Source organism: Canis lupus, chromosome 24 (genome assembly GCF_011100685.1).
Source record: "Canis lupus familiaris isolate Mischka breed German Shepherd chromosome 24, alternate assembly UU_Cfam_GSD_1.0, whole genome shotgun sequence".
Taxonomy (NCBI): Eukaryota; Metazoa; Chordata; class Mammalia; order Carnivora; family Canidae; genus Canis; species Canis lupus.
In genome coordinates this window covers 33,575,162-33,597,458 of record NC_049245.1, presented here as the reverse complement: position 1 = coordinate 33,597,458, position 22,297 = coordinate 33,575,162, and the positions used below count along the sequence as shown (strand labels likewise).

At 43.1% G+C, this 22,297-nt stretch overlaps 1 protein-coding gene across 10 annotated transcripts in view; it reads left to right on the top strand.

The window, feature by feature from the left end:
• WFDC11 (WAP four-disulfide core domain 11) overlaps nt 1–21,545 on the top strand; it is a 57,932-nt gene extending 36,387 nt beyond the window's left edge. For 6 of the 10 annotated variants that reach the window (XR_005377921.1, XR_005377922.1, XR_005377924.1 and 3 more), the window contains 3 exons: nt 15,298–15,392; nt 16,718–20,913; nt 21,305–21,545. Coding sequence is in view for 4 of the 10 variants with exons in the window: in XM_038572463.1 (XP_038428391.1) it covers nt 15,298–15,392; nt 18,526–18,637 (207 nt within the window). In the remaining 6 variants the exon portion in view is untranslated. Of the gene's footprint in view, nt 1–15,297; nt 15,393–16,717; nt 20,914–21,304 lie in introns of those variants that run through there. The other 4 variants (XM_038572463.1, XM_038572462.1, XM_038572464.1 and 1 more) reach the window with 2 other exon arrangements.
• The last annotated feature ends 752 nt before the right edge of the window (nt 21,546–22,297 follow it).

The window sequence follows — 22,297 nt, the reverse complement described above, 5'->3', positions numbered from 1 at the left end:
CATCTGATGATGTCTGTGCTGCTGCTTGATCTTGATCTCTCTTTCCTAAGGCCTCCTGGTCAAGTGCAGCTCCTAGGAGAGGTGGAGAAGCTCCTCTAATACTAGGAGCCCTGGGATGCTTCTGAGGTGGGCCAGAGGCTCTGGCCTGAAAGAGGCAGGTTTCCTCCTCTGGACAATCCTTCCCTGCTGCCCAGCAGGAAGCACTGGACTGGAGTATACACCTGCCTCCAGCAAGGCCTGCTTGCCTTCCTGAGTTCTTTGCACTTGACTCCATGTTTCCACTGGGCCTATGTGACCCAGTCTCTGGATTTAGTCCCATGACCACCTCAGAGCCTCTCTGCTGGCACAGAGTGGTCAGGAGTCTGTCCAATGATTAAGGTCCACTGATTCACCATGAGACCATGGGCAACACCCATAGCTACCCTCAATAGGCAATTAATCCTTGGTAGCATCACCATGAGCCCCCCGTTCCCTACTATGTGGCTTCTCCCTGGATTAAAAAAGAGAGAGAATGAGACCATATGGAGGAATATTGGGTAAAAGTGTGGACCATTCAGTTGATGGAAGGCACTGGAGTCTCAGGTGCTGGCATCCAGTTCCAGGCCCCATCCCAAGAGTGGCCATGCTGCTAGAGGATGGGGTAGGAGATGTTAGTGAAGGCATTCACTTCCATGGCCGTGTTCTCACCATAATGGAGGAGCAGTGAGCAAACAGGGAGTCCAGGCAAGCATTCTCCTCTAGCCATATCATGATCTCTCAGTCTCTTGGCCTTGAGCATGTCACTTAACGTCCCTTGGATTAGTTTTCCTCATTGTTTTAAAGGGACAGTAATCTGAACCTCACAAGGAGAATAAGAAGAATAGTATGGTGTGGATCAATTAAGAAGAGGCCTCATTGTGGGCCTCCTACTCTGTGACCAATGTCTAGCCCCACCTCCCTCATGTTCAACTTGGCCTTTCTGATCCAGGTTAAGGAAGTGTTCTTGTTAGTTTGGGAGATATCACACATGAGCAGTTTCTCCCCTGAGAGTACCGGTTCAGTGAGCAGATCAACAGTGAAGTTGAGCCTCAGGGGCCTGGCGGGGAGGGGGATGTGGGCGCGGGGGGGGGGGGGGGAGACGGACCAGCAAGGCCAGGTATTGAGATCTCTTGGGCCAAGAGATCTCAATACCTGGCCTTGCTGGTCCGTCTCCATACTCTGCAGCCAGGACCCTGTCTCCCATGTTAGTCATGGCCTTGAGGAAGTTGCCCCATAGAATCTACACTCTGAGAACTCAGCAGAGTCTGAGACATCCTGCAGACCCTCCCCACTCTCCAGAATTTGCAGGGTCCAGAGAGGAAGATGACTTGCCACTTTGCCCTCTCTCTCCTGTCATTGTCACTGACTCCAGGGCCCTTGCCCTTCCCCAGAAAATATCACTTGCACTATTTCCCTTCCACTGTCACCATCCTGGTACCTCCAATGATAACTTGGACATGACTCTGTACACCCCAAAACTTGCTTTCCCGGGGTCCTTTCATTCTGTACCTACTCCCACCAACATTTCTGGATGTAACGTGTCACCTATGTGCAGAAATCCAAGAACAGTTGTTTGGTTTCCCCTTGTGATTCTCAGGCCGTTATATACCCCTCACTTCTGTATGTACCATTTGTATCTGGGTATTTGGAATGGAGAATCAAAAGATATAAGTTCCCCTTCCATCCACATCATATTCCCAGAGCTGGGTAAAGGGGCCAGAGGGCCATGGTTTGAGAGGACCAAGTGCTGTAGTCTGAGCAGAATGTGCTGTTAGGTTCCAATTCCCAGGTCCTCCTCAAAAGGGACATAGTCCCTCCTGGCCTCCTTCCCCTTTTTGTCCACTAGGGCATCACCTACTTGGCTTCCTCTTCAGTTCATGGTACCCTCCCTGGACTTGCAGCAGCAGCATACAGAAGAGCAGGATGAGCAGCAGAGCTTGGTTGACATGATTGGCTAGAATGGAGGGCTCTCAGTCTGGCACAGACTTCTCTGGAGAGTTGGGTTGTTACCCTTGGCTCCTTGCTTTTACTGGGCAAACAAGGAGCCTTGTTTCTTCCCCTTGTCTGCCCTTACCTTGTCTGCCTGTTCTTTGTCAGACTTGGGCTTCTGCAGATCACTCCTCCCCTCACATAACTAACCCCCTCCTTTGCAAATAATTTTTTCCTACATTTTTAATGATATGATAATTTACAGGAAAAAAAGAAAAGTAACATTTTAAAAAAGTATGATAATCTAAATGCAGAGAATTAAGGCGTGTCTCTTTGCATTACCATATTTTGCAAATTTAATATAATTAATCGATTGTTTTCTCTTTCGGAGTCATCCACCCTTTGTTACCCATCTTGTCCCACTCTCATTTAATCCAGTAAATATTTCAAAATGTGGTGTTCCATAATTGTATATATCTTATTTAAAATAAAAACCTATTGTTAAGCATTTGCATTGTACTAATTACTGATTACCTAGATAATATATTATGTTGAACATATACAACCAAAATCTTTTTTTAAAAAGATATATTTATTTATTTGAGAGTGAGCGGCAGAGGGAGGGGCAGAGGGAAAAGGAGAGAGAGAATATCAAGCAAACCTCAAGCTGAGCAGGGAGACTGACCCAAGGCTCAATCTCATGAACCTAAGATCATGACTTGCACAGAAACTAAGAGTCAGATGTTTAACCGATTGAATGACCCAGGCACCCCACAGCCTGTTTTATTTTTTAGAATATCAGGGAAAAATAAAATATTTAAAATAAATAAAATAAAAATTTTATTTTTTAGACTAATATAAAAAAGGTAGAATAATGGGCTTAAGATCAAGTAGGCATTGTAAGTATAAATAAATAAATACATTCTGTATGCTGGTATACCTATATATACACACACACATGTATGTATTAGTTTTGTAATTAAACATGTATAAATCATGTTTAACTCAACAGAGGATGAGTGTCAATTTCCTCAAACCTTTTAAGGCACCACGGTGTAAGTCTGGAGATAATGGGCAGGAATCAGCCCTCTATTGCCTATAAAAATTTGCGAAGCAGAGGAATGTTCATACGTTTTGTGCTAGGTCAGATGGGGAGTTGAAACTGACCCCAATATTTGTCAGCATCATACACTGGGACAGTCCTATGACCTTTGTAGACTTAGTCCATTCATAAATTCTTTTTTTGTTTGTTTGTTTGTTAAGACAGTTTATTATTTAACCTCAAATATTTGTTTTTTTAAATTATTTTTATTGGAGTTCAATTTGCCAACATATAGCATAACACCCAGTACTCATCCCACCAAGTGCCCCCCTTTATGCCCATCACCCAGTCACCCCAACCCCCTGCCCACCTCCCCTTCCACTACCCCTTGTTCTATTCCCAGAGTTAGGTGTCACTCATGCTTTGTCACTCTCACTGATATTTTCACTCCTTTCCCTTTATTCCATTTCACTAATTTTTATATTCCCCAAATGAATGAGACCATACAATGTTTGTCCTTTTCCGATTGACTTATTTTTTTTAATAATAAATTTATTTTTTGTTGGTGTTCAATTTGCCAACATACAGAATAACACCCAGTGCTCATCCCGTCAAGTGCCCCCCTCAGTGCCCCTCACCCATTCACCCCCACCCCCCGCCCTCCTCCCCTTCCACCACCCCTAGTTCGTTTCCCAGAGTTAGGAGTCTTTATGTTCTGTCTCCCTTTCTGATATTTCCCACACATTTCTTCTCCCTTCCCTTATATTCCCTTTCACTATTATTTATATTCCCCAAATGAATGAGAACATACAAAGTTTGTGCTTCTCCAATTGACTTACTTCACTCAGCATAATACCCTCCAGTTCCATCCACGTCAAAGCAAATGGTGGGTATTTGTCGTTTCTTTTTTTTTTTTAACCATTTTATTTTATTTTTTATTTATTTTTTTCAATTAACCATTTTAATGTGTTCATTTCTGTGGTATTTAGTACATTCACCATTGTGCAACCATCCCCCTTGGTCCCCTAAACCAGTTCATCACTCCCAAATGGAATGTGAACCCACTAGGCAGTCACCCCATGTTTTCCTATCCTGCAGCCCCAGGCCCTCTGCTTTGTCTGTATGGATTTACCTATTCTTTTTTTTTATTTATTTCTTATTGGTGTTCAATGTACTAACATACAGAATAACCCCCAGTGCCCGTCACCCATTCACTCCCACCCCCCGCCCTCCTCCCCTTCCATCACCCCTAGTTCGTTTCCCAGAGTTAGCAGTCTTTACGTTCTGTCTCCCTTTCTGATCTTTCCCACACATTTCTTCTCCCTTCCCTTATATTCCCTTTCACTATTATTTATATTCCCCAAATGAATGAGAACATATAATGTTTGTCCTTCTCCGACTGACTTACTTCACTCAGCATAATACCCTCCAGTTCCATCCACGTTGAAGCAAATGGTGGGTATTTGTCATTTCTAATGGCTGAGTAATATTCCATTGTATACATAAACCACATCCTCCTTATCCACTCATCTTTCGATGGAGACCGAGGCTCCTTCCACAGTTTGGCTATTGTGGACATTGCTGCTATAAACATCGGGGTGCAGGTGTCCCGGTGTTTCATTGTATCTGAATCTTTGGGGTAAATCCCCAGACAGTGCAATTGCTGGGTCGTAGGGCAGATCTATTTTTAACTCTTTGAGGAACCTCCACACAGTTTTCCAGAGTGGCTGCACCAGTTCACATCCCCACCAACAGTGCAAGAGGGTTCCCCTTTCTCCGCATCCTCTCCAACATTTGTGGTTTCCTGTCTTGTTAATTTTCCCTATTCTCACTGGTGTGAGGTGGTGTCTCGGTGTGGTTTTGATTTGTATTTCCCTGATGGCAAGTGATGTAGAGCATTTTCTTATGTGCTTGTTGGCCATGTCTATGTCTTCCTCTGTGAGATTTCTCTTCATGTCTTTTGCCCATTTCAGGATTGGATTGTTTGTTTCTTTGGTGTTGAGTTTAATAAGTTCTTTATAGATCTTGGAAACTAGCCCTTTATCTGATATGTCATTTGCAAATATCTTCTCCCACTCTGTAGGTTGTCTTTTAGTTTTGTTGACTGTATATTTTGCTGTGCAAAAGCTTCTTATCTTGATGAAGTCCCAATAGTTCATTTTTGCTTTTGTTTCTCTTGCCTTCGTGGATGTATTGCAAGAAGTTACTGTGGCAAAGTGCAAAAGGAGTGTTGCCTGTGTTCTCCTCTAGAATTTTGATGGAATCTTGTATCACATTTAGATCTTTCATCCATTTTGAGTTTATCTTTGTGTATGGTGCAAGAGAGTGGTCTCGTTTCATTCTTCTGCATGTGGATGTCCAATTTTCCCAGCACCATTTATTGAAGAGACTGTCTTTCTTCCAATGGATAGTCTTTCCTCCTTTGTCGAATATTAGTTGACCATAAAGTTGAGGGTCCACTTCTGGGTTCTCTATTCTGTTCCATTGATCTATGTGTCTGTTTTTGTGCCAGTACCACACTGTCTTGATGACCACAGCTTTGTGGTACAACCTGAAATCTGGCATTGTGATGCCGCCAGCTATGGCAAGGGGTCTTGGCTATTCGGGGTCATTTCTGATTCCACACAAATCTTAAAATAATTTGTTCCAACTCTCTGAAGAATGTCCACGGTATTTTGATAGGGGTTGCATTAAACGTGTAAATTGCCCTGGGTAACATTGACATTTTCACAATATTAATTCTGCCAATCCATGAGCGTGGAACATTTTCCCATCTCTTTGTGTCTTCCTCAATTTCTTTCAGAAGTGTTCTGTAGTTTTTAGGGTATAGATCCTTTACCTCTTTGGTGAGGTTTATTCCTAGGTATCTTATGCTTTTGGGTGCAATTGTAAATGGGATTGACTCCTTAATTTCTCTTTCTTCAGTCTCATTGTTAGTGTATAGAAGTGCCACTGACTTCTGGGCATTGATTTTGTATCCTGCCACGCTGCCAAATTGCTGTATGAGTTCTAGCAATCTTGAGGTGGAGGCTTTTGGGTTTTCTTTTTTTTTAATTTATTTTTTATTGGTGTTCAATTTACTAACATACAGAATAACCCCCAGTGCCCGTCACCCATTCACTCCCACCCCCCGCCCTCCTCCCCTTCTATCATCCCTAGTTCGTTTCCCAGAGTTAGCAGTCTTTACGTTCTGTCTCCCTTTCTGATATTTCCCACACATTTCTTCTCCCTTCCCTTATATTCCCTTTCACTATTATTTATATTCCCCAAATGAATGAGAACATATAATGTTTGTCCTTCTCCGACCGACTTACTTCACTCAGCATAATACCCTCCAGTTCCATCCACGTTGAAGCAAATGGTGGGTATTTGTCATTTCTAATAGCTGAGTAATATTCCATTGTATACATAAACCACATCTTCTTTATCCATTCATCTTTCGATGGAGACCGAGGCTCCTTCCAGAGTTTGGCTATTGTGGACATTGCTGCTATAAACATCGGGGTGCAGGTGTCCCGGCGTTTCACTGCATCTGTATCTTTGGGGTAAATCCCCAACAGTGCAATTGCTGGGTCGTAGGGCAGATCTATTTTTAACTCTTTGAGGAACCTCCACACAGTTTTCCAGAGTGGCTGTACCAGTTCACATTCCCACCAACAGTTAAGAGGGTTCCCTTTCCTCGCATCCCCTCCAACATTTGTTGTTTCCTGTCTTGTTAATTTGCCCCATTCTCACCGGTGTAAGGTGGTATCTCATTGTGGTTTTGATTTGTATTTCCCTGATGGCAAGTGATGCAGAGCATTTTCTTATGTGCTTGTTGGCCATGTCTATGTCTTCCTCTGTGAGATTTCTCTTCATGTCTTTTGCCCATTTCAGGATTGGATTGTTTGTTTCTTTGGTGTTTAGTTTAATAAGTTCTTTATAGATCTTGGAAACTAGCCCTTTATCTGATATGTCATTTGCAAATATCCTCTCCCATTCTGTAGGTTGTCTTTGAGTTTTGTTGACTGTATATTTTGCTGTGCAAAAGCTTCTTATCTTGATGAAGTCTCAATAGTTCATTTTTGCTTTTGTTTCTTTTGCCTTCGTGGATGTATCTTGCAAGAAGTTACTGTGGCCGAGTTCAAAAAGGGTGTTGCCTGTCTTCTTCTCTAGGATTTTGATGGAATCTTGTCTCACATTTAGATCTTTCATCCATTTTGAGTTTATCTTTGTGTATGGTGCAAGAGAGTGGTCTCGTTTCATTCTTCTGCATGTGGATGTCCAATTTTCCCAGCACCATTTATTGAAGAGACTGTCTTTCTTCCAATGGATAGTCTTTCCTCCTTTATCGAATATAGTTGACCATAAAGTTCAGGGTCCACTTCTGGGTTCTCTATTCTGTTCCATTGATCTATGTGTCTGTTTTTGTGCCAGTACCACACTGTCTTGATGACCACAGCTTTGTGGTACAACCTGAAATCTGGCATTGTGATGCCCCCAGATATGGTTTTTTTTTTTTAAACTTCCCCTGGCTATTCGGGGTCTTTTGTGATTCCACACAAATCTTAAAATAATTTGTTCCAACTCTCTGAAGAAAGTCCATGGTATTTTGATAGGGATTGCATTAAACGTGTATATTGCCCTGGGTAACATTGACATTTTCACAATATTAATTCTGCCATTCCATGAGCATGGAATATTTTTCCATCTCTTTGTGTCTTCCTCAATTTCTTTTAGAAGTGTTCTATAGTTTTGAGGGTATAGATCCTTTACATCCTTGGTTAGGTTTATTCCTAGGTATCTTATGCTTTTGGGTGCTATTGTAAATGGGATTGACTCCTTAATTTCTCTTTCTTCAGTCTCATTGTTAGTATAAGAAATGTCACTGACTTCTGGGCATTGATTTTGTATCCTGCCACACTGCCAAATTGCTGTATGAGCTCTAGCAATCTTGGGGTGGAGTCTTTTGGGTTTTCTATGTAGAGTATCATGTCATCGGCGAAAAGGGAGAGTTTGACCTCTTCTTTGCGAATTTGAATGCCTTTTATTTCTTTTGGTTGTCTGATTGCTGAGGCTGGGACTTCTAGTACTATGTTGAATAGCAGTAGTGAGAGTGGACATCCCTGTCGTGTTCCTCATCTTAGGGGAAAGGCTCCCAGTGTTTCCCCATTGAGAATGATATTTGCTGTGGGCTTTTTGTAGATGGCTTTTAAAATGCTGAGGAATGTTCCCTCTATCCCTACACTCTGAAGAGTTTTGATCAGGAATGGATGCTGTATTTTGTCAAATGCTTTCTCTGAATCTATTAAGAGGATCATATGGTTCTAGTTTTTTCTCTTGCTGATATGATCAATCACATTGATTGCTTTACGAGTGTTGAATCAGTCTTGCATCCCGGGGATAAATCCCACTTGATCATGGTGAATAATCTTCATAATGTATTGTTGGATCCTATTGGCTAGTATCTTTTGTGTGTGTGTGTGTGTGTGTGTGTGTGTGTGTGTAGGGGGCGCTGAGTTCTCTGGCTCTGGAGCTGAACATCCTGCCCCCCAGTCTGCAGTGAGCCTTCACAGAAGAGCCATCAAGCCCTCATGTCTCTGCAGTTGGTGTCAAAACCCTGTGTTCACCCTGCCTGTGTCCGAGCTTTTTTTTTTTTTTTTTAAATCTCAGATGAGTATTGGCTAGTATCTTGTTGAGAATTTTTGCATCTATGTTCATCAGGGATATTGGTCTATAATTCTCCTTTTTGGTGGGGTCTTTGGTTTGGAATTAAGGTGATGCTGGCCTCATAGAACGAGTTTGGAAGTACTCCATCTCTTTCTATCTTTCCAAATAGCTTTAGTAGAATAGGTATGGTTTCTCCTTTAAACGTTTGATAGAATTCCTCTGGGAAGCCATCTGGCCCTGGACTTTTGTGTCTTGGGAAGTTTTTGATGACTGCTTCAATTTCCTCCCTGGTTATCGGCCTGTTCAGGTTTTCTATTTCTTCCTGTTCTAGTTTTGGTAGTTTGTGGTTTTCCAGAAATGCATCCATTTCTTCTAGGTTGCCTAATTTATTGGTGTATAGCTGTTCATAATATGTTTTTAAAATCATTTGTATTTCCTTGGTGTCAGTAGTGATATCTCCTTTCTCATTCATGATTTTATTAATTTGAGTCTTTTCTCTCTTATTTTTAATAAGGCTGGCTAATGGTTTATCTATCTTGTTAATTCTTTCAAAGAACCAACTCCTGGCTTTGTTGATTTGTTCCACAGTTCTTCTGGTCTCTATTTCGTTGAGTTCTGCTCGAATCTTTATTAACTCTCTTCTTCTGTTGGGTGTAGGATCTATTTGCTGTTTTTTCTCCAGCTCCTTTAGGTGCAAAGTTAGCTTTTGTATTTGAGTTCTTTCCAGTTTTTGGATGGATGCTTGTATTGGGATGTATTTCCCCCTCAGGACTGCTTTTGCTGTATCCCAAAGATTTTGAACGGTTGTATCTTCATTCTCATTAGTTTCCATGAATCTTTTTAATTCTCTAATTTCCTGGTTGACCTCTTCATATTTTAACAGCATGGTCCTTAACCTCCACGTGTTTGAAATCCTTCCAAACTTCTTCTTGTGATTTGGTTCTAATTTCAAAGCATTATGGTCTGAAAATACGCAGGGGATGATCCCAATCTTTTGGTATCGGTTAAGACCTGATTTGTGAGCCAGTATGTGGTCTATTCTGGAGAAATTTCCATGTGCACTTGAGAAGAATGTGTATTTAGTTGCGTTTGGATGTAAAGTTCTGTAAATATCTGTGAAATCCATCTGGTCCAGTGTATCATTTAAAGGTTGTTTCTTTGAAGATGTTCTGCTTAGAAGACCTATCGATTGTAGAAAGCGCTACATTGAAGTCACCAAGTATAAGTGTATTATTATCTAAATATGTCTTAACTTTGGTTATTAATTGATTGATATACTTGGCAGCTGCCACCTTCTGGGCATATATATTGATGATTGTTTAGTCCTCTTGTTGGATATATCCTTTAAGTATGATATAGTGTCCCTCTTCATCTCTCACTACAGTCTTCGGGATAAACTTTAGTTTATCTGATATAAGGATGGCTACTCCTGCTTTCTTTTGAGGACCATTTGAATGGTACATGGTTCTCCAACCTTTTATTTTCAGGCTGTAGGTGTCCTTCTGTCTAAAATGAGTCTCTTGTAGACAGCAAATAGATGGGTCCTGCTTTTTTATCCAGTCTGAAACCCTGTGCCTTTTGATGGGGTCATTAAGCCCATTCACGTTCAGAGTTACTATTGAAAGCTATGAATTTAGTGTCATCATGATACCTATTCAGTCCCCGTTTTTATGGATTGTTTCCTTGGGCGTCCTCTTTCTTTTATAGAGTCCCCCTTAATATTTCTTGCAGAGTTGGTTTGGTGGTCACATATTCTTTCAGTTTCTCCCTATCTTGGAAGCTTTTTGTCTCTCCTATTCTGAATGAGAGCCTTGCTGGATAAAGTATTCTTGGCTGCATGTTCTTCTCATTTAAAACCCTGAGTATATCTTGCCAGCCCTTTCTGGCCTGCCAGGTCTCTGTGGAGAGGTCTGCTGTTATCCTAATACTTCTCCCTATTAAGATTAGAGATTTCTTGTCTCTTGCTTCTTTAAGGATCTTCCCTTTATCTTTGGAATTTGCAAGTTTCACTATTAAATGTGGAAGTGTTGAACGTTGTTATTGATTTTAGGGGGGTATCTCTCTATCTCCTGGATCTGAATGCCTGTTTCCCTTCCCATGTTAGGGAAGTTCTCAGCTATGATTTGTTCAAATACACTTTCTGACCTCTGTCTCTTTCGGCGCCCTCGGGAACCCCAATTAAACGTAGATTTTTCCTTCTGAGGCTGTCATTTATTTCCCTTAACCTATCCTCATGAGCCTTTAATTGTTTCTCTTTTATCATCAGTTTCCTTCCTTTCCATTAACTTGTCTTCTATGTCACTCGTTTTTCTACCTTGTTAACCCTCGTCGTTAGGACCTCCAGTTTGGATTGCATTTCATTTAATTGATTTTTAATTTCAGCCTGATTAGATCTAAATTCTGCAGTCATGAAATCTCTTGAATCCTTTATGCTTTTTCTAGAGCCACCAGTAGCTTTATAATTGTGCTTCTGAATTTGCTTTCTGACATTGAATTGTAATCCAAATGTTGTAACTCTGTGGGAGAGAGTACTGTTTCTGATTCTTTCTTTTGTGGTGAGTTTTTCCTTCTAGTCATTTTGCTCAGTGCAGAGTGGCCAAAACCAAGTTTTACTTGATAGAAACGCAAACTCTTCTCACTCTAGCATTCCAGCTGTTCTCTCTGTAAATCTAAGACCGAATTCGTAGGTTTTCAGGATGATTTGAAAGTTATCTAGGTAAGTTGGTGGGGACAGATGACTTGGGGACCTTACTCTTCTGCCATCTTTCCCCGCCTCACTCCCATTCATTAATTCTTGACACTTCCATGGTGAGGATGAAATAAGATGACATCTTATATACACCCTCATAGTACCTGGCACACAGTAGGTGCTCAATCAGTACCTTTGTCATGTCTCCAATCTTGTTTCCCAACAACACATAGCAAGTCCTAGGGACCAGAAGGACTCTCTTACCTCATCGTTTACACTGGGTACTAAGATCCAGCCCTGGAATTGGACTCTTAGAAGAGAAACTGTTTGGTCCAGGAGTCGGTGAGATTTGCATGCTTATCCAAGCAGATCTGCCAACTCCACATGGATTGGTAGCAGAGCCAGGAGTAGATAGAGGAACTCAAAACAGCCATTTCAAATGAACTACCTCTACTCTCTGAAAGAACAGCAAATGTGGGGAATTTGTTCTGGTATTTTGGAGTGAGGAGGTGAATTCTGAGAAGGTTCCTTTCCACATTCTGTGAGGTGGAGGGTCAATCACTCTACCCTTCCTTCAACTTAAATTATTTTTTTTTTCAAATTTTATTTTTTTATTTTTTATTTATTTATGATAGTCACAGAGAGAGAGAGAGAGAGGCAGAGACACAGGCAGAGAGAGAAGCAGGCTCCATTCACCGGGAGCCCGACGTGGGACTCGATCCCGGGTCTCCAGGATGGCGCCCTGGGCCAAAGGCAGGCGCTAAACCACTGTGCCACCCAGGGATCCCCAACTTAAATTATTTCTTCCCATTGACAAGCTCCACCAACCTACTCCCTTGGAGAGAACCCCTCAGCCTTTCCTTCTCCCCTGCCTCCTCTTCTTTCCTTGTTCACCCTAGTGACTGTGGGGAGAGCTCTGCAGGTGTCTCCTCTTTCAACATTTTCTAGGTGGGATAGACACACAATCTTACCCTTTAACCTGAGGTCAACTGTAAAGACCTCCCTGTCCAAAAAGAATTCCTAAGGGATGCTTAAATTTCCAACATCGGCCATTTTTTCTTTGGAGATTGGATCCTTTACAAATGCAAATACTGTATGATCTCACATATATGTAGCCAGAAAACCAAGACAGCCCAAACTCATACCTACAAAGAACAATCTAGTGGTTATCAGAGGTGGCAGGTAGAGTGTGAACAAAATGGGTGACGGGGTCAAAAGGTACCAATAATAATTATGTATATATACACTAATGTAGATGTATACATAAATCCATATACATACACATGTATATGTATATACATGCTTGTCTGTTTATACATATATGCATATATGTATGTGTATATATGTATTGTTTGTTGTGTGTATATCTTCTGATTCTGTGTTCTTTAAGTCCCTTGGCTTCTCCTGGAAGTTGTCAGTCTAGCTGGTGTTCTGGGGGAGGGGCCTGTTGTGCTGATTTTCAGGTGTTAGCAGTTGGGGGAGCTGCTGTGCCCCTGCCTGGTGCAGGGCTCAGTGGGGGTTGTTTACCCGGTGAGGCCGCAGGAGGAACAGCCCCGGTGGCGGGGCAGCTCTGGAAACCTGGATTCAGCTCCGGCAGGAACTCCGTCTGCAGGGCCTGGAGGCTCCGGGGCGGGGCCGCTGATCTGCTCAGCTCGGGGCAGGAGCGTCCTTGCTGTCCTGGGCCCTCCCGGCCTCTGCCTGTCCCGGGGGAGGCCGGATCCTGGGCTGTGTCCCGGCGCCCAGTGCTCCGGGGCCTACGCTGGTGGATTCGCGCTCCCGGGCCGCGCAGCCCCCTCCGCGGAGCTGCCGCCCGAGCCCCTCCGAGCTGCTCCTGGAACCGCGCAGGCCCCTCTGCACGGAGCCTCTTCCTCTGCCCGAGCCCGGCCGAGCTGCTCCCGGGGCCGCGCAGCCCCCTCCGCGGAGCCGCCGCCCGAGCCCCCCGAGCTGCTCCGGGTCCCGCCGGGTCCCGCCGTGCGCGCTGCAGCCCTTAGGGAGCTCGGCGCACTCTCCTGGGCGCGGAGTTGCTGTTACTGTCCCGGGGAGCCCGAGGGCATCCCCGCCCTCCTGGGTCCTGCTCCAACTCCCCGGGAGCCCCTTTCCCCCGGGAAGGTCGGTGCAGCTCCTGCTTCTCTGGGACGGGGCTCTCCTGTCCTGGGGACACTCGCCCCGGCCTCAGCCCGGCTCCTCGCGGGGCCCCTCCCCCTTGGAGGCCTTTGTTTCTTTATTTCTTTTTCCCCGTCTTCCTACCTTGATAGAAGCGCGAACTCTTCTCACTGTTGCATTCCAGCTGGTCTCTCTTTAAATCTCAGGCCGAATTCATAGATTTTCAGGATAATTTGAAGGTTTTCTAGGTAGTTTGGTGGAGACAGGTGATTTGGGGACCCTACTCTTCCGCCATCTTGCTCCTCCCCCTGTTGTGTGTATATATTATGTGTTCATATGTACATATATACATATATGTGTGCATATACATGTGTATTGTGTGTATAAAATATTTACATAGTGAGAGATCAGGAGCCTGCTGTTTTCCTAAAATCTACACAGCTTTTTTGCAGACCCATCTGCATAGTCCAGAACCAAGCATGGCAAGAGTCCCCAGAAGAACCTCCTTGGTGCTCTCAGTGACTCTGCTCCTCAAACAGACCACTAGGGTCCCGCCAATATCTGGACCAGATGCAGGGCAGAGCTGTGATTGCCCCACACAGAACATTATTACCTGGCCATAGAAAAAGAGGTCTTGGGATTCCATAACACAATCATTTTAGGTGTGGCAGCCTTTGTAGTCCCCACCCATCAAAGTTCCCTTCTGTTTGCTCCCACGCCTTTGTACCCAGGTACCCAAATTCTGCCTTTTCTCTCTATACAATCTACCCTCCGCAGCCAAGTCCCCAGGACCCTGACGTACATTTCCTACTGTTCAATGCATCTGATGAATCCTAGGAAAAATCGCTTATACATGGATGTCTCCAGGCAGTGTATGAAATATTCTTGGACATAGAGTTTGAAAGAAGGAAGTCTGTTCCTTGGGAGCCCTGGCCCTTGGCACCTGGACTCCTTTTTTTAAGGTTTTATTTATTTATGTATTTATTTATTTATTTATTTATTTATTTATTTATTTATGAGAGAGAGAGAGAGAGAGAAACGAGAGACAGACTTAGGCCAAGGGAGAAGCAAGGTTCCCTGCAAGGAGCCCTACATGGGACTCGATTCCGGATCCCAAGATCACACCCTGGGCCAAAGGTAGACTTTCCATTGCTGTGCCACCCAGGCATCCTCCATTTTCTATTCCTAAAGTCCCTCCTTTTCAGTCTCTTTTGTCCATGTAAAACCCCCAAGGCATTTGATGGGAGATGGTGGTATGCTTTATTGTATTCTATTCTTTTTATTCTTATTTAAAAAAAGTTTTTATTTATTTATTCATGAGAGACACACACAGAGAGAGAGAGAGAGAGGCAGAGACATAGGCAGAGAGAGAAGCAGGCTCCATGCAGGGATCCCAATGTGGAATTGGATCCAGGGACTCCAGGATCATGCCCTGAGCTGAGGACAGATGCTGAACCGCTGAGCCGCCCAGGCTTCCCGGTGTTATGCTTTAATTAGCAAAAGAGAATCAATACAGAGAAAGGTGGGATCTTATTACCATAAAGCAAGTTCAAGACAAATAGATACACAAACTGCACTTCAGTCTATCGGTAAACTCAGATGCATCAGATAGACTCAAGACTTGGGTCTGTTTGGGTGGCCAGAACTGCAAGTAAGGTATACAGTTTTCCTCCTAGCTAAGCAGGGTGTACTGCTCATATTAAAGAAAATCCAATCCTTTGGAATGGGAGAGCATCCAAGGAAAAAGTCTGTGACATGGCTAGCATGTAGCTCCTGGTCAGAACTTACAAATCTGCCACAACACAAATCACCATTAAGTTCTAGGCTTTTGAACTTTGTTTTTCTGGTCCATTGTCTCTGTTTCCAGGCCACAACCTCCTCTCCCCCTCCCCAAGTAAGAAGAGGCCACATAAAAGAGCTATCAGCCAGTTCCTCACACACTCAACTCAAACACCTTCAGAGGTACGTAGGGATAAGAGTCTGGAGGCACAAGCATTTATTGGTGGCTTGCTTGGATGAGTTCTCTGCATAGGTGGCATCAGCACTATTCCTGTGGGATGGAGATTACTATCTCTAGTGTTCGAATAAGAAACTTGAGACAGAGGGGACATACCTGTCTGAGGTCCCACAGGTAAAAGGGGCATACATGAAACAAGATACCAGTATTCCTAACTCTAAACCCAGTACTTTCTCCTCTTTAACATTATCTGGAAAGCCCAGGATCCTGAATTCTGAGGGGATCAGTCATTCTGTGTCTTTGTGATGTCTAGGGGTTTTGTTATTGTCCTATACTCTATCTCAAGATAACCAAAGAACTCACCCAGAATTCTGAATGTGAGTAGGACCCACCCTGGACATGATTATATATCTCTTCTGGCTCAGTTAGCATACCAGGTGTGCAAAGAAGAGGATTGAGCACCCTCAGGATCCTGAGCACCCTTTAAGGGCAAGTACAGAACTCAGAGAACTGGACTAAGAGTAAGGCCTTTTCAATGAACAGATCTCAAAGTTCTGGAAAACTTAGATCTAGAATGATAGTTATATATATATATATTTTCATTTGTTCTTATTTAAGTTTGATTTGCCAACTTATATGACACCCAGTGCTCATCCCATCAATTGCCCTCCTCAGTGTTTGGGTTTACTGTGTTTCTGTCAGTGTGCACTAGTTTTCCTCCTTCTTTGAGCAAAGGCAGTGTCCAGGAATACAGCCCACCCCAGGGCATACTCACCTTCACTCAGCTGCCTCCTACCTCATATCTCTGCCTGAAAGTGGATGACAGATAGTCTGCATTGCTCATTTGCCTTGCTATGCACTGCTGACTCCAGAGGATCACAACTATACTCTGAGCCAGGCTGAGGAACTGGATATCCCACCACCCTGAACTGACTTTTTTTTGGCTAACTATGTGAGTGATTTATAGGATTTCTGCAACCTACCATGCTCAAAGATAGTTGGCCTTTGGCCTGGAGCTTCTCCAATTAGGTAGTGTCCATTGGCAAGTATTATATTGATGAAGTTTTCCTTCATCAAGCCATGCTGAGGCTAGGTGGCAGGGACATGGGTTCTGAATGGAAAAGGTTGGAGAACAGATGTAAACATCTGAGAGTGGGAGTTCTCCAAACTTCTCCATTCAAAACCTGTGTCCCAACCATGAAGGAGAACTGCCAAGTGAAGGTATTGAGACTTCATTTACCATTGGGCAGTATTTTTCAAGGTATACAAACCAATATTCACAAGACTTTCTTTTTCTGACCCTAACTCCTTAATTCCTGTTCTACTTCAGGTAGCATTGGGACAAGACCTGTCTTCTGCCAGAACTTAACCCAAACATACAGAGTAACAATCATGAAGCCCCAGGTTCTCCTACTCAGCATGCTCTTCTATGAGGTTGTGATGCTTCTGCCTGTACTTGTCAAGGACAAGACATTTTGTAGGTGGTATGACATGGGAGGAAGGGTCTCCCCACAGGCCTGGGATAACGGGTGTAACTGATTGTGGGACCACCTTTTTTGGACCACAACCCTCCTTAAAGCAGGGATATCCAAAAGATTTAGGATGTATGTTTCCAGTTTGGTGCTCCTCTAAATCCCCCTCTGAGATCTGAAAGTGATAATGAGCATGTGGAAAGGGAACCTAGCTTTGTCTATAAGTACATCCTGTAAGCTATCAGAAATGATAATTTCCAGTATTAGACTACCTTAGACAGGGGAAACACCAACACAGAGCTGCCCTGAGTCCATATTTTCAGGTTTCTTGCCTTTGATGAATACCAAAGGGCAATATTATTTACTTGGAAGGGAAGAGTCTTTTAGAATATGAAAAAACAAGAAAGGAAAAGACAAGAAAGAGATTCTTAGGAGTCAAAGTTTGGGGTCAGATGATAAAGAGGGGATAATGAAGGGAGGGTTGTGAGCTAGTGAAAGATATGGAACATAGAGAGAGATTGAGTGCTTAGGTGGTATGAGCACGGAGGCAAAAAGACAAGGGTAAAGATAGTACCTATGACCAAGGTGCTATTACGTTTGGCTGTCCCCAGGGCTCCCTGCATTTTAACCACTTGACTTTTCTTTTCCAGAGAACCCTTTAAAAGCATGCTAAACCCCTAGGTTCTAGCAGGCCCACCACGAGTGTGGACTAGAGGATGACAGTTTAACCTAAGAAGAGTGCTACCTGGCTCCCTACTGGGTTATTCACTTGCCCTGGCTGAGGATCCTTCCATTCTCCCCTTGATCTCTCTGTCCTGAGAAGGTCCAAGTGTCTGCCAAATAAACTGCTAACCAACCTGAGGGCCCTGCTTTGTCTTATGCTGCATTCCTGTGGTTACCTTCTGTTTTATGATGACCAACTGTTGTTCCCATCTGATCACCATGGGTATAGGCACCCAACTCTGCCTTCCCAGTTAGACCAACATATTAATCAATAACCTTATAGCTGTAACAAAAATGCAGAGACTTATAAATATCTCAGTAAAAACAGTAAAAGTTTATTCTCTTTCACAATACATTTACTGAGCATTTTCGGTGAATGACCTCCATTCCATGCATGATTTAGGGACCCTGCATCCTTCTCCCTATAACTCCATCATTTTCTGGGGGGTCCTCTGCAATCAGACAGTAGATTGGAGAAAATGGCAGCATTGAGGCTCCTACGGAAGCTTTTTGAGGACCAGGTCCATAAGCGTAGCTCTGTTTCTATCCACATTCTATTTGTCTGTCTCATATTACCGTAGAGACATATGTGGAAAGGAAGGGGCTGGCCAGTTATGGGAGGTCACGAGGAAAGGCAGAGTTATTGTTGCCTCATGTCAACCTCATTCATAAGATTCTACTATTATAGAAAATATTTCAGTTAGTAATCTGGGGAAGAAACTGATAATGCACAATATGTGTAAATGATGTGAGCATGAAATGAGCTTAAGTTTGATGCAGTGACTATATATCATTTTCCCTGAGTGCATAGATAAACATTTTTGCATTCATAGTTCTTTAGAAAATATTTTTTAAAAGTCTGGGTAGGTGTGAAGTGGGTAGAGTCAAACTGTTATATTTAACCTCTCCATTGCATCCACACTTGGATTTTTTTCTCCATCAGTGTGGTGGAACTCTGTTACAAGCCTGGACAGCCACAAAGCTCTGTCACCTGTGGGTTATTGTCTAAATGTGTGTTCTCCAGTGGCTCCTGGTCTGTGGTGGAGGAGAGATAGAGCCAGTTCTCAGGCCACTTCAGGGTCCTGTGCCAAGCCTGAGATCTCCATGCCTATGACCCAATCCATAGCTGAGACTCCTCCTTGGTCCCTTGGCATATGGTGCTGGATTCACAGCTTCCACAAAGGTACCTTTGTCTGTGAGTAGATTCCAAATGTTGCATGTGTGTGTGTGGGCTCAAGCACAGGAGTCTTATTCAGTCATCTTGCTGATGTCACTCCCAAAAATACCTTAATGAAATTGAATGAAATAGAATTAGTGTATCTATAAAAACTAAATTCAGTATTCTTTCAAAATGTAATGTGCTGCTATCATTTAGGAACTAATTCTTGTGGAACCCAGAAAATGTTGGGGAAATGCAGGCTTAGAAAAAGTTGTCCACTTCAAATTTTATAATCAATTTTTAAAAGTCTCTGGTGATTTTTAAATTTTAGTTAACATATTTATTGACATTCTTTTTAGAAAAAGACTATATTTATTTGAGAAAGAGAAGGCCTGAGAAGGGGCCGGGGAGCAGAGAGAGAGGGAGAGGCAGACTCATTGCTGAGCAGAGAGCCCAACAAATGGATCCATAACAGGACTCTGATATCAGGACCTTAGATAAGATCCTGAGCCAAAGGCAGATGCTTAACCAACTGAGCCACTCAGGTACCCCCATTTACTGATATTCTTAAATGGCTTTCCAAATATACCAGAACACTTCTATAATAAATATGTATGATTTGGGGGTTCAACTCTAAAGCTGTCTTTCATGAAAGACAAATAACATCATTATGTATCTAGGTAGTGGATAACTGATTATATCTGATTAGTTTTCTTTGTGCTTTTCTGTGTTTTTCAAATCTCTAAGTTAAATAATGATAAAATTATGAAGAATTCATTTCTGTAATGAGAGGAGTAGAAAGCATAAGACAAGAAAAGTACCTCAGGAGATGGCAGTGCCCAGCCAAGGAATGGTGCCTGGAGGAGATGAAGCAAAACCAGGTGGGGCAGTGAGAGACCAGTCACATGTTCTTCAAACTCCACACCCCAAAGCCCTTCGGTAACCCCTGCAAGACCTGGTAAAATACTGGGTCTGCTGCCAGGCTCACACTCAGACATCCAGAGTTAACATCATGAAGTGGTTGTTTCTCCAGGTGGTGACACTCTACTGCCTGGTCATCATGCCAGTGACAGGAAAAATGAAAGAAAGAATTGAGATTGTAACTTCATCTCCAATTTACAGTAGGTATTTTGGTGGAGCTTCAATCTGAAGAGGGGCTAGAAAACGAGGAGCCAGGCACTGGCATAATGAAAATGTTGGTTCCTTTTTTAAGCCAGGATACCTGAGGAAAGCTGGATGTGCAGTTCTCAAGTTTGAGGGACTCCTGATGTGACAAGTAATGATGTTTTTCTGTATGTTGTGGGGACTGTGGTGCCTACATGGTGTTTCTGTTGAAGAGGACTCATAGCCGTGGAAAGCTGCACAGGATTCAAAGCCCGCATAGAGGGTGCCTAGCTTGAACCATCAGGAGTTCGTGTCCTCCACTTGGGAGTTCCAAGGATGAGCACCAAATTGGGCAAGGGGGAGTAATTATTTCTTGAAATATGTCCTTTGTTTACCAAATTGAGTATTTTAGAACATTGGGTGTGGGGAAGAGAACTAAAATGGGTGATTGACCAAGAGAAGTTTGGAATGCCTGTGGTAAAAGAATTGAAATCAACAGATTTGAGAGGAGAGTAGTAGGTCCTACTGTCTGGCAAAGGTTTCTGAGGAACAGCTAGGTTTGGAGGGTTGTCTCAGCCAGACAGGGAAAAGAATGAGACAGTTCTTCCTTTCCTTTGGGACTCTGTTTCTCTCCCTTGGTAAAATGAGAGCAGGAGACCAGAGAATCTCTTGGTCCTCTTTGTTCTGTAAACTGGGTTTCAGGACTCCGGTCATATGATGGTGAATTCCATAGAGGTGGCCTCATGGTTGCTGGTTTGTTGGGAGGTAGAAGCTGGATTTTGACTCTGGGAATGGACAAGCCACCAAGACCCCAGGCAGGGAGAAGAAGAGAAAGCAATGGGTGCTAGGGCCTCAGAGGGGCTGATAATAGTGAGAAAAAACTCTTATTGGAGTCACTGCTCATGTGTTTCTTCTCAGTTATACGTACACCACAACTATTACATTGCCCGGATATGCCTAACTACTATGATTGCAAGAAACAGTGCGACTTTTACTCAGATTGTGGTATTGGCAATGAATGCTGCTTGTCTGTCTGTGGAAAAATCTGCATGAAAATGCCAGAACCTGGTAAGATCTAAGAATCACCCCTCTCTTGCAATTTGGTTCTGAAAGACCATGGAACCCCTAAATGTGAGGGAACAGTCAGAAGGATACTATGCCTCCCTAGTCTCAGTACCCATTCCAGCATGGGGATCCCCACTCCTTCTTCCCAGTCCAAGCCCCCATTTTTATTGTTCACTTTCAAGCCTGCTGATTTATATGAAACTCAGGAGTCAGATATTTATGTCTCTTTGATCACTGGACTTAATACATATAGCCTGAGGGAAGCCTTGTGTGGCATCTCCTAAACCACAGAAAATATCCCTGCTCCTGGGGTTTGGGAGGATCTGTTTCTCTCAAAGAAATGTGTTTCAGCTTACTTTGTGGTCACTGAATACCTACCCCTTCTCTCTTTCAGAGACCCTCAGTGATAGCAACCACCCCAGCACCACGGTGGTGTCTACTGTTGTTCCCTTGAATTTCACTGAGATGTTCCAGAGGCATCATCATCATAACACTACCTGATAATCAGTGGGACCATTGTTTTGTCTCGGTGGGTTGGGGGAAGGAGGAGGACATGTCTCCCCTACTTGTCAACCCTCTTCTCTGAACAATTATATTGTCAGCTTCAGTTCATTGACAAATAAACAGTGGCAGTAACCCAGAACATCTGTCTCTTCTTCTATAGTCCTACTACCATTAGCTCCCTCCACCTTTTATTTAAGCCCCAAACTCCTGCCTCCCAGTGGATTTCTCTGCCCTTTCACCATTCAGAAGATTGAACTCCTTAGCCAAGACTCCTGTACTCTATTGTTCATTGACTATCATCTCTGAGGAAAACTGCTATGTGTGGGATGTTCTTTTGGCTATAGGAAACACCATCCCTCTGGTTCCCCAGAATTTCTTGGTGCAGCCTTTCTTTCCTTTTCAGGACTGTGATTCTAGTAGGTTCCCACAAGTGGCCACCTTTTAATCCAGGGAAGTACAATTTTTCTTACAGGTGACAGTGCCCATGGTCTAGAATTGAAAGGAAATGCCATTGGCCTCTCCAAGCCCTCCACTCAGACAAGTCACTTTTTTTTTTGTTTTGTTTTTGATATTCGTTTTTTTTCAAGAAAGAAGTTTTTTATTACCATAACTTCTAATGAGGTCTTGAAAAGGTCTTTCTTTTCTCTTTTTCTTTTCTTTTCATCTTCCTCTTTCTTTCCTTTAAAATCAATTAATTGATATACAGTGCATTATTAGTTTCAGAGGTACAGTTTTATGATTCATCAATTGCGTATAACACCCAGTACTCAATGCCTTTATGTCAGCATTATTTACTCAAACACTTGAAATCTATAGAAATATCTTCAAGTGTAAATACTTCTAGAAAGAAGAGGCAAACTTTGGAAGGTTATAGAGAACCTAC